Source organism: Diospyros lotus, chromosome 15 (assembly GCF_014633365.1).
Source record: "Diospyros lotus cultivar Yz01 chromosome 15, ASM1463336v1, whole genome shotgun sequence".
Taxonomy (NCBI): Eukaryota; Viridiplantae; Streptophyta; class Magnoliopsida; order Ericales; family Ebenaceae; genus Diospyros; species Diospyros lotus.
In genome coordinates this window covers 4,247,205-4,261,446 of record NC_068352.1, presented here as the reverse complement: position 1 = coordinate 4,261,446, position 14,242 = coordinate 4,247,205, and the positions used below count along the sequence as shown (strand labels likewise).

At 35.5% G+C, this 14,242-nt stretch overlaps 2 protein-coding genes across 5 annotated transcripts; one reads left to right on the top strand and one right to left on the bottom strand.

Moving 5' to 3' along the window:
* The first annotated feature begins 1,274 nt into the window (after positions 1 to 1,274).
* Positions 1,275 to 2,007, top strand: LOC127792189 (uncharacterized). The gene is made up of 2 exons (XM_052322594.1): positions 1,275 to 1,506; positions 1,643 to 2,007. Exons 1-2 carry the CDS (start codon positions 1,353 to 1,355, stop codon positions 1,789 to 1,791), a joined length of 303 nt encoding a protein of 100 aa, XP_052178554.1. The 5' UTR covers positions 1,275 to 1,352; the 3' UTR covers positions 1,792 to 2,007.
* A 2,855-nt stretch (positions 2,008 to 4,862) lies between these two features.
* On the bottom strand, positions 4,863 to 12,626 carry LOC127792352 (probable WRKY transcription factor 20). 4 transcript variants are annotated; one of them, XR_008021114.1, is made up of 7 exons: positions 12,273 to 12,625; positions 10,799 to 11,002; positions 9,395 to 9,944; positions 9,157 to 9,307; positions 8,902 to 9,060; positions 5,806 to 6,392; positions 4,863 to 5,632 (listed from the first exon to the last, which is right to left on the bottom strand). XR_008021114.1 is itself a non-coding variant. In XM_052322820.1 (6 exons), the coding sequence occupies exons 1-6, from the start codon at positions 12,543 to 12,545 to the stop codon at positions 5,912 to 5,914; spliced, it is 1,815 nt and encodes a 604-aa protein (XP_052178780.1). In that variant the 5' UTR covers positions 12,546 to 12,626; the 3' UTR covers positions 4,863 to 5,911. The 4 variants fall into 4 exon arrangements, 3 of the variants coding, with proteins under 3 accessions (XP_052178780.1, XP_052178779.1, XP_052178781.1); XM_052322820.1 differs by having other exon boundaries at positions 4,863 to 6,392; positions 9,398 to 9,944; positions 12,273 to 12,626; XM_052322819.1 differs by having other exon boundaries at positions 4,863 to 6,392.
* Between the last annotated feature and the right edge of the window lie 1,616 nt (positions 12,627 to 14,242).

Below are 14,242 nucleotides of genomic sequence, written 5' to 3'. Positions count from 1 at the left end.
AGAAATTTTGAAATTCATTTAAATAATCTTATTATTTTTGAGAAGATAAGACATCAAATCCAAATGCCATAATCAATTTTATTCTTATGTTTCATCATTGGAAGGGCAGATCGATAAAACCATTGATACTCACCTTGCAATTCTATCTCCCCTTTGTTTACTATAGAAGTGAAGTATTTTGTGATAATATAACACCTTTCTTACCAAATTTCTTGACTATTCTATGCGTGTGTGTACTTATGAGTTGTTTGGCTTTGAATTTACAAGTGAGGTTGATTGAGTTTGGATTTGAAGACTCTAATTAAAGGTTGTAAAGAGTCGAGCTGTTCATGAGCAGTTTAGTATTTGGCTCAACAAAAACTTATTCGAGTTCATTTATTAAGATAAATAAATTAAATTTGAGTCTAATTTTAAAACTTAATTTGTAAACGAATCAAATTTAAATTCAGTAAAATTAAGCTTGTTAAAACTTGTGAACACGTTCGATTAGAAGTTCGAAAATACTAATAGGATTAATTAAAAGTTTGTAAATATGTTCGATTAAAAATATGCAAATAGCTCATAAATAAATATATTTATAAATTCATTAATACATTTTTTTATAATTTTATAAATATATTCGTTAACATATCAAACTTTAAATTATTTTAATAATATAATTAAATTAGATGTGCTTAAAATTATTATTATATATATTAATTTAATCATTTAATGGAATCTAATGTATGTATAAATAATCAAATTAAATTACAAATTAAATTTAAACAAAATAATAAATTCTAGTGAGTTTAGCTCAAACTCAAGCTTACCAAAAGGCATTTGAACTCGTGTTGAGCTCGAGTCTAGTTTTAAAACTCGAGTCTAGAAATTGATTCTTAAGCTGAACCTGAGTTCAATAAAACTCAACTTGACTCAGTTCAATTACAATTCTCTAGATATTTGAAAAACTAGAAATGAGCCAAAGTAAATTGAGTTAAATGAGCTATGTGTCATTCAATCTTACCAAATTTTCAAAGCCCAATTTTATCCTTATAAAATAGCCTACACAAATTTTATTTCCTTTAATATCCACGATTAACTTTGTGTCATTTTTAGTTATTTTACTAAATTAACAGTTGTTTAGTCAAAAATATCTATATGCTTTTCAATATGTAGAATAATGATTTATGAACCGAATGGATGGCTGTCAATTTGGGCCCAAAAGTTCGTGCCCATCGGCCCATAAATCCCATCTTCCACCGCCCAAGAGCCCATAAAAATATTCCCAAATTTCCACTGAGAACACTGGACCAACTCAACAACAGAGGGGATCGAAGAAGCAGCCGAATTGAAGAAAGAGGAAGAAGAAGAAGATGAACACCGACATTACAGCATCGGCAAAGCCAGAGTACCCAGTGATAGATCGAAATCCTCCCTTCACTAAGACCGTCGCCAACTTCAACACCCTCGATTACCTTCGCCTGACCACTATCACCGGCGTCTCCGTCACCGTCGGCTACCTCTCCGGTACTTCCCCCGCCCCCTCACCCCCCTCTCTCTCGCTTCCCATATCTCCGATTTCTTTCTTTTATTTGGCTATAGATTTGTCTAATTTGAGATGGGTTTCGACTTTCGATGCGATTCATTTCTCATTCTCTCACAGGCATTAAGCCGAAAATACGGGGTCCGTCCATGGTGACGGGCGGATTGATCGGTCTAATGGGGGGTTTCATGTACGCTTACCAGAACTCGGCCGGCCGGCTGATGGGTTTTTTCCCGAACGACGGTGAGGTTGCTCGGTACAAGAAATAGGGCCAAACCCTTTTAATCGTTCAGGCTTTTTAATGCTAGAAAGACAAGAAATTGGCGTTTGCATATGTTGGTCCCTGCCGTATCGTGATTTTATCAGAATAATCAGATTGTTGTTCTTCTTGATTGTGCCGGCTCGTCTGTTTCCAATTCTACACTCTGTTTTATGGAATGTTGACAGACTTTTATCTGGTATTATTGAGCTTCTGTATTGTTTTACGTTGCCATTTCAAGTCTTTCCCAATTTTCATGGAGATTTGCCGTTACTCTGAAATTCTAGTAGTATCAATAGAACTATTCTTCCCAATTTTCATGGAGATTTGCCGTTACTCTGAAATACTAGTAGTAACAGTAGAACTAATCTTCTTTCTGGTTCTATGGCATTGATTGAAGAAACCATCATCCGTGGTGGACATGCCGTGGGAAAGAGGGGTAAAAGAAGTGGTCATGTTATATAAATTGATTCTGTTGCTTGGAGTCCAGTCTGTCCAGATCCAGACTGTGTTTTCAGATCTTTAGTGATCTACCGTCCTCCCCCTGAGAGCAGGACCGGAGGTTGGGCATTCTCTTTACAAGGTTGCATAGAGACATAGGGTCCTGTAGAGTGATATCTTTCATTGGTCCTTATGTGCAAGGAGAAGGGGAGACTCTGTGGTTAACCTTCTCCTTTTGAAAGGTTCCCTGTGTGGCTGCACCCTATATGATTCTTGTGCTTTGTATGTTGGTGTTAGATTTGTTGTGGTTGGCTGAGGTGTAGTTAGAGAGCGCCTAGACTGCTCTACTTCATTTTGTGTGATGTAGGCCATACATAGATGAAGCTTTTAAATGCAACCGAGTTTTCAGTCCATTACATGAACAAAAACCATCCACGTTTTGCTTTTCCTTTCGTCTCTGTTCTCGAATGTGCAACATTTTGCCGACTGATTATTGGCTGTGGATACAGAGGCTCTGCTCTCTGTTTTGTTTCTTCCCTCTTTGTACCGTTGCTGGTTACTTGTTAACAAGAAAAATGGTGGAGAATTGTTTCTTTAAAACAAGAACGAGGTAGATTTATTCCAAATGCTGCCTTAGGCAGAATTTGTAAACCTCATCCTACCGCTAGGCAACATATATATATTGGAGCCAGCCATCTAAGGGAGTTCTTGCTTGGGCATTCTTTATCTCCTCACATGGCTGCTTATGTTTAGGAACTTAATCCACTGGAAGAGATAGGTCACCTACCTATGACCTATCTCGTTGGACCAGCACAGGTGCTAGAAGACAAGTTAGGAAGTAAAACTCAAAGGAAACTCTAGAGAGGGAGGGAGTAGAGAGCTGAAGCTCGGATTTTTTATTCAACTCTTGAATGATTACTGTTGTGCCCAAATTAATAGCCCATAATGAAATGGGCCCACAGCGGATTCAAAGAACTGGACTGAAAAAGGGACCGAGTGACTATTCTACATTGCCGAGAAGCTATTCTATATTACCGAATAACTTTGTTACGTGAGTGGCTAAGCTATGAAAGAGAAATATGGTCGAATGCAGTCTCTCGACACTCAAGTGACCGAGAGACCATGTAGTTAAGTAAGATGATTATCGAGAAACGGCATAGCCGAGTAAGCTAATTGCTACTCGAGTGACTTAGCCGAGTGAGGTCTCTTGCGTAATGCCTAGTCAAGTGACTAAAGACCAATGGGAAAACTACTTAGACTGAAGGTACCCAAGCAATACCAAGGAATAGCCAGGCAAATATGGCCGAGTGACCCTCTAAGAGCCCCTCTCTTTCTCTGGACACCATCAAGAGATCCTTCCAAAATACCTCATGAGTCACTCACCCACAAGAATTCAGACGGGAGACTTTTGTTGCTGGTCCAAACTCAAGAGCCTCTCTCCAAACTATGCAAGAGACCTTCTCAAGAGACTATATAGACCCCAAGAGACCTGCTCTCCAAACATGTGACCACCACAAAGAACAGATTTATCTCCAGTTTGTTCGCTGATAGATTTTGATGAGCATCAGGGATGTCCGTTAAAAGATGTGATCCTTTAGTCACTCCTCTCTATAAATAAGAGTCACTCCCTTGTTCAGATACGCTCGAAAATCTAATAGTGCTGCAATTCTATTTACTTTTTAACATTCTACACTCATCTGAATATTGATTTAAGTATTGGAGGGTCTGTGTGAGACACTCACCTACACCACTAACTAATTTCTTTCTTACAAGTCATTCGTAGGCAAATCACTCGTAATTAAGTCATCCGTCAACCAATCACTTGTTACTTCTTCGAGACACTTTTTCATACTTAAAAATTTATTATTATATATAGATAACAACAATTACAAATAAAAAAACTATAACTCTTCATGAGCTCCATACAATAATTGAATAAATTTTACAACCATTTTCCTTTATACTACATAAATTTAAAATTTGAATTCTTACTAATTGGAAACGTTAATGCTAAGTTTAAACCCTTTTTGTACGTTCAAAAATTAATAATACATTTACATCAAAAAAATAGTAATGTTTTTTCACTAAATTATCAATTAATTTTTAAAAAATACTAATATTTCATATAATAATTATAGTATTTATAACTTTTTTTTGTTAATTAGTGTAAATGTTTATATGAAAAAATTTGAACATTTTTATAAAGAAGAGTAATGTTAAAAATAATAGTTAAACAGCAATAAATATATTTTATTTATGCATTCAAATAATTTTATTCATTAATAATAAATATATCATACTTTATATAATTTAATTAACTAATAAAATTGATTTAATGTTAAAAAGAAGATACAATATATTTATATTATTTAAAATAAAATACATTTATTACTACTTAATCACTAATCATCATTACCCGCCTAAAGGAATAAAACTAATATTTTTTAACATGTAAAAGACGCAACCAAAGCACAAGGAATATCACTAATTTTTGGCAGCACTTTATAATTGTCAAGAGAAGAGTTGGTCCTTGCATACAAAAATTACTTTTACTTTGTAAATAGTTATTTTTGAATGCAACATTTTTCCTATTTTACAAAAAGAAATTATTCACACAACTCGTACCCCAAGCTTTACACATAATAAAAGAACAACTTTACTATTGTTACTAAAGCTCAGCCTCGCAAATAAAGGTAGTATTATAGGAAAACAATCACACTAAGAGGGGAGGGATGATCTTGAATGCATGTCCCAATGCACTTGGTAAAGCTTTATACATTCCTTGGGATAACGTACCCGCCACGGTGCTCTTTTTCATGACGAGAAATTTAATCCGAATCTAATCTACTAGCGGCTGCGCTAGGAAAAAATTCGAACTTGAGTACCCAAGCTAGCCCACCTCCCCTGGCACTTTACACATTACTAATACTACACAAGGTCTATCAGCATGCCTCTCATCACCAGATGGGGCAAACAAGATAACACGTCAAGACAACTTAACAACTGTTCACCTTTCCAACTGTCACAAAAAGGCAATACAAATCCTTCCTTGAGCCATCAATTTCTTCAAAGACATAATGAACTTCGCTTGTATGATCGATACCATGATTCCTAAAGTTCAGGCCTCAATGAAACCAAGTGCCACAATTTAAGAGTACAATATATATAGATAGATAGATAGATAGATAGATAGATAGATATCAAAGAATTGTCAATGCAGGCAAAGTTTAACTGTTTTTAAGGACTGGACTTCAACCGATGAGATCGGAAGAATGCAGAGATCAGCAACTCAAGCCTTAGTTGTTACAAGCCTTTTAAAAGCCTTCTTAGAGGCCAAACCGAACATAGGTGAGAATTTTTGCAGCCAGTAGCTTCCAGTTCAAGCACTGCTTTGAGTTACAACATTATGCCTGTCAGTCAGGAAATAAGCGTCGTCTAACTACATATGTCTACACAAGTTTTGGGCTAAGTGAGATGAATGCAGTATAAGCAACATTTGGACTTGGGAAGGAAAAACATTAGAGCAGAAAGGTAAAGGATACAGTAGAGAAGCACTAGACAATGTTAATATGAAAGGACTCACTCAATTCCATCCCGAGATAGGCAAACTTTCACCAACCAGCCATCCACCACCGAGGAAGGCAATCTACAGCTTTAATTCTTATTCTTTCTTCGATAACAGAACAATTCTATGGGCCCAAAAGTATTCTTTCCAAGTTTTGTGGATATGGGTTAGACGAATGGTTTAAAGGTGGAGTTTGGTAGCCATGATTTTCAACATGGTTTTCTCTATATCCATGTGAACCACCATTAACAACACCATAATATGTTGAAACTGGGGCCAACTGAACAAGCCTTAAATTGGTGGGGGCACTGTTGACCTGGCTTTCAACATCCAGTACTTGCTGTTGCTCATTGGATCTATTATCAGCAGCAGGGCTAATCCCAACCCCAAGATCAAGGCTGATTGAATCACTCTCTTCTGACCTAACCTTTGACATCCCAATCATGGTTGCAGGTCCCGCCATGTCATGGCTGCTATTCCTTGCAGTAGGTACATCATGATTGTGTTTCCCCTCATATGTAGTTATTACAGATTTGGGATCGTGGGATGCCCGTTCCACATGTTTCCTAACAGGGCATCCAGCATTTGTGCACTTGTAATAACTCCTGCACACAAGGAAAGATGACATTCAACATTGAATCTGCATATTTGTCTAGAATAACTTAATTTGAAAGAGTTGGCAGACATAACTATTTATAGTGCATGAGATTTCACATGTAATTTTATGATATATCTAGCGAAGCATTAGCCTAGAGAAACGGTTGATCTAACTCCATAAATGTTATGCAAGTAAAGTAATATGCTAACAGCACTTAAGGTAACTGGATCTGTTCATTTTCCATCTTAAGTACAAGCCAAAGATTTTCACTATTCTTCAACGAAAAATTCCAGAAATTGATTTATACTAATGATTTAACATGATGAAAACATTAGAAAAGAAAGAAATTAACAATCTAATAATATAAAGGGTTAATTACTAACAAAAATAACCAAACTTCAGCCATTGTATCAATTTTACAATAAACTTTAAAACTAATCAATTTTACATTTAACTTTTAATTTTGTATTAATTCTACAACACCGTTAAACTTGCACAATTAATACTTTTTTGATGTATCAATTATTTTCTTCCCATTTTTCAAAACTTAACCATGCATATAATGATGAGCTCTAAATATGTACATGGTTGTCACAACCCCAAGGGTATATTAGTCATAGTACGTTACATGTATTAGTTAGTGGTTGTACTTGCTGCTTTACCTGTTTATACCTTTCAGTTCCTCTAATAACTGAAAGCCTAGACAGCCTAAAAGTAGCCTATAGTAGTCAGAGAATTGTCATTGTGTGGAATGATATTTTGAATTCAGTCATCTCTCCCTACATTTTTCTCTCCCAATCTGCTCTGTTTTCCTTTAATTACCTCAGTTCTCTCTCTTTCTGTTCTGTTTTCTCGCTCCAATCCGTTCTTTTCCTCGTAATACCTTTCTAAACCCTAGCTCAACCCTAGGACCCCGACAATGGTCAAGTTTGAAAAATGAAAGAAAACTAATAACTATAAAGTTAATTATTTAAGTTTTAACCATATTGTACAATTGATACAAAATTGAAAGTCCAAATTTAGAAATGATAAATTTTAAAGTTTATTGTATAATTGATGCATCGGCTAAAGTTTGGTAAATTTTTTGATAATTAACAACTACCTGATTGGCTTATCCCAAAAAAAGCAAGAAAATAAAAAGAAACACAAGCACACACACCAAAAACACCAAATGTATCCAGTTAGGTCGTGTGAGCCAAAATCTAATTGGCAAGAAGTTTCCTACTGAAACCTTTTTCATCTGTCTATGGTCAACCATAATGTTTACACTTGCCTAAATGCAATAACACATGCCCCACCACCACGCCCACGTCAACAACACATTTATATCCAGTTAGGTCATGTTCACCCAAGATTTTTACTTGTCTAGAAATTTCCTACTCAAAATCCTTTTGTGCAGCTAAGGTCAACCACAATGTTTTCCCAAATGCAATAATGCGCATTCCACCACACCTGCACCGACACCAGATTTATATCTGGTCAGGTCAAGTTGACACCAAAACCTACTTGGTTTTAAGTTTCCTACTCAAACCTTTTCATCTGGCTATGGTCAAACATAATGTTTGCACTTGCCTAAATGCAACCATCAAAACCTTAATTCTTGGCATCAGCTTTCTCAAACAAAACTGCTAGAATTGATACTTCCCCCCCTCTCCTACATGTTGCTTATCCAGCTGAACAGAAAGCCATAAAATTAAGGAGGATTGGACTAATTTTCATCTTCCAAGAAAGTCCACGACAGCTTCATTTCCCGGAGTTACTACTTCACAAGTCTCAGACCAGTTAGGGAATAAACCATGAGCAACTTGCTCTTGGACTACATCACGTTTCCTTTTTTTGTTTATTTCTTGATAGGTGCACCCTATATGACATGTTAAAGGACTATTCTGAATTGATTAAGCACCCATGTGAGATGCTTGAAAATTCAATACGTCTGTTAGGAAGCACCAATATTCCATTTTGTTGCCATACCCTAGTACTCACCCCTGACAAAATGATAGAACACTCCAAATGTTGTCGTATTTGTTATTATTATTTTCATTTTTAGACATACCCAGAACACACAAGAGTCATGTGTTCATAGGTTGGACATGCCTAAAAATGTGATTAATAACATTATTCAAGGTATACTTTTTGGATAAAAAATAAAAACATAAATAACGAGCCTAATTACAACTTAACAAAAATAACTACTTTTTAATCTCTATAATGAATGGCGTTCATATTATCACCATTATCAATTTACAGGTACTTTATATTGGATAAGAAGTATTTTTTTTCATATTTTTATACATCAATATTATATAAAGAAAATGGTATGACTATTGATACTTTTCTATATTTTTAATAACATTATGTCTTTGTTATATTTCCATTGTATCTGTTTCCTTATTAAATAGCTTACCACATCAATTCTGCAGATACTTAGCACTGACAACTTATAGGAGAAGTTAAATCAACTGCAATCAATGTATTTCTCGTAATTCTACACCTTTGTTGGGAAACAAAAGATTTACCGCGGATTTGGATTTCCTCTCACCACTTTCTGCCCATATTTACGCCATCGATAACCATCATCAAGTATATCAACCTCACTCACAGTTTGAACAACAACACGTGGTTCACGAATAGGTTTGACCACTGGTGTGACATCAATACTGACACCATCCAACTTCCTGTGAGAAATTTTGGACATTTCATTAAGAGATATAGTAAATGAATGGATGCAAACATTAAAATCATGACATAAGGGTTCTGTTGAACTACATCACCTCCGCTTTGAAAATGGGTCATCTTCGTCACCCTCCTCAATGGTGTTCAACTGGGGAGTTGCACCTTCTACACTATCATCATTTGTCCCACGAGGAGATAGATCGGGAGTACTAGTATCAACATCATGAGGGGCATTTATGATAGATTTGTCTTTAAGAAACAAGAAAAAGGAATTCCATCAGCACACCATAATCAATGAACAATAGAAATAATAGGAAAGTTCTTTCAGCTACCTACCACCTTGAATAGTTATAGATGAAACCTTATCAGTTTTCTCTTGGATGGACATAATAGCACCAGCAGTCAATCGACGGGCCGGTTGAGGTTTAGGATGATCATGTGTACCCTTGTATACAATCTCTGTAATTTGCCCATCTGGAGCACGTTCAAAGATCTTCTTCACCTCACAATTAGGGTGCGTACATTTATAATAGCTTCTAGGAAATTCACTTCCTTTCACAAGTTTTTGCCCATACTTCCGCCAGTTATACCCATCATCAGATGACCTCTCAGCAGCAACAGGAGGCCCGATGTCTTTATGGTGAGGCTGTGACGCTTGAACCCCAGTACCCAAGGGAATTCTCTGGTTTAGTTCATCAGTATGAACTCCAGCAGATATGATAGCTCTTGAAGCAAACATTTGAACAGGTGCAGGTAGACTCAACTCTTTTGAGGAAGATGCCATCTCACTTTTAACAGAAGGCAACAATGCAAAAGATTGAGACTGGCATTGAGCTTTAAGGTGCTCAAATGGTTCCATGTTTTCATTGTTTCCACCTGTGGAGTTCTTCAGAAAAATGGAAAGCCTTATTAAGTGCCAATTGCATAAAATCAGTTCCATTGTAGTCACACAATAACTGTAATCACACACACACATCAAACTGAAATATATAAATATGTTAAAGATTCTTCTATGCATAAAAAAGATGTTTTTTAAGATTGAAAAACCTCAATAATTCTCTTTAATATATAGGACCTTGTCCACCTACATCCTATAGAATCTTTTCTAATTTAAAAAATCAGAAAATTTAATCTTCACAAAAACATGGAGCATTAACTGTCTATGTAGACAAACTATATTATCCAGCAGATGCCTCGTGCTAAACAAAAAGGGTGTCCTAATACACAAGGCTCCCCCCGCATTGCAAGGATTGGAAAGGGCTGTATTTGTACACAGCCTTCCCCTTGATTTTCTGGCAAAAGGCTTTTCCACAATTCAAACCAGTGACCTTTTGGTCACAAAGGAGCAGCCTGCTAGTAACATATGTTCTCAGAGAAAGAGTTTAGGAGCATGCAAAGAATGACTAGCTCTCTTCTAGAAAGATAGTCTCTAATTTAGCTTTTGATATCCTAGTAAGTTGGGCACCAGAACAACTATTTTGGTTCAAATTTTTAAGACACATGCAGCTTTCACACCTATGTGTAACATCAACAATCCCTACGAAATATATATATATATATAAATGAAAAGGCATCAAACTTAAATGACATAGTCAAAGCTCATAACAGAAGAGATTTTTGATTCGCATAATACAACAAATAAGAACATTGTTTTATAGTTAAACCAAATAGAAATGATATGAACCTTTTTGGGAAAGAAAATAATCAATATAACCATTTGGTACTTCACTAGGGCATTACCTTAGGTGCCACTGCTGGTAATCCAGAAATAGAATCGGATCCACTACACGGTCTAAACTCAAAACAGCCAGTTTTCTTTTCATCAGTAATATTGCCATTGGAGAAGTTTGGAGCTAATGAAAAACCACCACTACCATGGGTACCGCTAGAGAAATGCATCAATTGGGGCTTGAAAAAAGAACCTGTAGTTGGAGACGGCTCTGCCTGCAGGAATCAGAAGTTCAAAAACATTACTGATTTTGAATCTTCTAGTATGTATAATCACCAGTATACACAAGGAGACACAAGGAACGAAAGGCAATATGAAAAGAAAAAAAATATATGATGCCCTATTCCAGCTAACCTCAAAGCATCGACTTACAAACAAGCAATGAAGAATTATACAAAGTGCTTCAAATGGTTTTATACATGTTTGAGCACATAATGATTAGTCTTTTAAACACCAAAATTGTGAAAGTCATCGGCAAAAATGTGATTCTTTTTTGTTTTTTTCTCTTTTTCCTCTCACGTCAAATCAGAACGATGGAACAATACATGAGAAATAAGCAAATAAAAACCATAAAGGCCAAGCACAAACAAAAAGGAAGATTCACACTGAAAAAACAACACTGAAGTCTATAAACAAGGAAAAGTTTGAAACACTAGCAACAAGACAGATTCTAGAACAAACAAATGTACAAGCATAATTCCATGAAGAACCTAGCGATAGAATATGGTAGTGCGAGCATAAGAACCTTTAGGCCCCAGCAAAAACTAGCAGCTCAGACGAGCAATCAGCTAAACAAATGGCGCAACAAATTGTTAAGTTGAAAAAAGGAACCCAACTTCTTATCAGAATCTCATGTCGTACTTTACATAAAGAACGTCCATTTTTTCTTAAGGAACAAACATCTTACATCACTTCACACCATACAACTCCACCAAAGTTGATGTGATGCAACCGCGTCTTCGTTTGATTGCTGAGCTAATAATACAGGGTATAAAAAGAAACGGGACCGAAAATTCCAATTCTGAACTCAATTGATGACAGGACAGTTACCATATGCTAAAGAAAATAAGAACACAAAAGTAAATCGACAAGGTTAACTACATATTCACACCCCCTGAACTTGAAATTCGGGGGCACTTTATCCTCGATTTTCAATGGGGGTCAACGCGTATACTCGGTGACAATTGGCACCCTTTTCAGTTCCGGCTGTAGATGCAACAAAGATACCATTGACCTGGGGCTTAACGCAACAAAATTGACAACTCGGGGGTCATACTGAATTTACATGGAAAATGAGGGTGGTAAGTATAATTAACCCAAATTAAAAATTGAAGCGGTTTTTCTTTTTCTTTTTCCCTTTTCTCCCCCATTCATTTTCTAAGCAACCAAACAGGGGGCAGAAAGAGGATAATCTGAGCGGCCGATTCGAATCTGGAACTGAAGCTACTAAAGAAGAAGAGGGGAGAGAGAGAGAGAGAGAGAGACCTTGATGTTGGAGAGGAGAACGGGGGACTCGAGAAAGGAGGAGGGGCTGAGGCCGGGAGGGATGGTGATGCAGGGAGAGCGGGAGATCGGGAGCTTCGCCGGCGAGAAGAGCTTGTATCGGGCGGAGCAGCTCGATCCGGCGGCGGAGTTCGCATCTGAGCTGTGGCGAGAGGCGCCTAGCGGAAGCAGCTCCGAAGGAGTGGCCTCGTCTTCATGATTTACAGAGCTCTGAGACTGGGACTGGGACTGAGACTGCGAAAGAGAGTCGTCCATTGACGATTTGACAGAGAGAGAGAGAGAGAGAGAGAGAGAGAAGAAGAAGAAGAAGAAGAAGAAAGAAGAAGAGAAGACGAGGAAAGAAGACGAAGAGAGTCGCTTCGATGGTGAAGAAAAGTGGAGGGACAGTTTGGGCAATTCAGTATTAGGGATTTATTTAGTTATTTATTTTAATTAACAAGCGTTTAGTATTTTAAACCGACTCTATAATTTAGAGAACTAAATACTAAATAAATAAATAATAATATAATTACATAAATATCCCAAATACTCTTATATATTGTTCCATAATTATCTTTCGAACATTTTACCTATCAAAGTGAGCATTATTCGTAAAAAGATTTTCTCAAATGTTATCATATATATATTTGATCAATATTATTGTATCACGTTACATCACTATGGTTATATCATATTATAAAAATAATATTAATAAAAATAATATTTACTTACTGAGTATACTGTTATGCTTATTAAAACTAAAAGCATATAACAATTGTTTAATTAACATTTTCTTAATATGTCATAGATATATTCAAAGTAACAAAAGTGATGGGCCTCGTAAAAAATTCTTGTGCTTCAAAAGCACAACATTACTTTATCAAACATTATTTTTTAAAAAAAATATTATTATATTTAAAAAATATAATAATACCAAATAAACAAAATTTATAACCATATTTTTTAAAATAATTTATTTAAATTCATCCCATATATTTTAAGATTCTCTTTCAAATATAATTCTATTTCAACAATTAGAGACATTCATAGTGATTTGAGTGAATCATTTAACAAAAAATATAGATGATAATAAGTCAGAATTCAATAGTAAAACCACAAAATAAGTAATTGGTACAAAATTAAAATTTTATTATATTTTAATTTTTTTTTTAATTAGCCCATAATTTAATTTAAAAAAATATTTATGTTGATGTGTTGGTACAAGGAGTGGAAGTAGTCTTAAATGCCTGATATGGGATCTTTGATCTTTATTGGCTTTTGTCATTTTCCTACCTCACTTGATTGTACTTGCTATTTGCCAATAATAAATATCCCAAAAAATTTGACCCAATTAAATTAAATTAACTTCCTATTTTTCAATTTTACAATTTTTTTTCTATCGCCAGAATTATTTTTTGTGGGAAGCAATTTTGTAAATTTTACCTTTGGTGTTATTTATTCAAAATGTGTATTAAAATATATAATTTTAATAAACTAAAATAATAGTGACTATACGTGGGACTTTATGCTATGTGAGTTTTAAGAAAAAGTTATTGTTATGCGTGGTTGATGACATATAAAAGCTACCAAGGAATTGGATCGTAGCACTGATTTAGGGTAGGTTGCTACTCCCTCAACATGATGGTCGTTAATATATGATTTTAATGAATTGGGTTGAAGCACTGATTTAGGGTAGATTGCTACTCCCTTGACATGATGATAATTGGTATTATTTATTCAAAATATATAATTTTAATGAACTAAAATAATAACACTTTTGACATTTCAGATCTTATCTTACGCAAGATTTAAGGAAAAGTTATTGTTATGTATGGTTGATAACGTACGAAGATCACCAAATAATTGGGTCAAAGCACCGATTTGGAATAGGTAGTTACTCCCTCAACATAATAACCGTTGTAAAAAGGAACATATAACCTAATTAGAGAAGAGTGTTGGGTGAGTATCCCTCC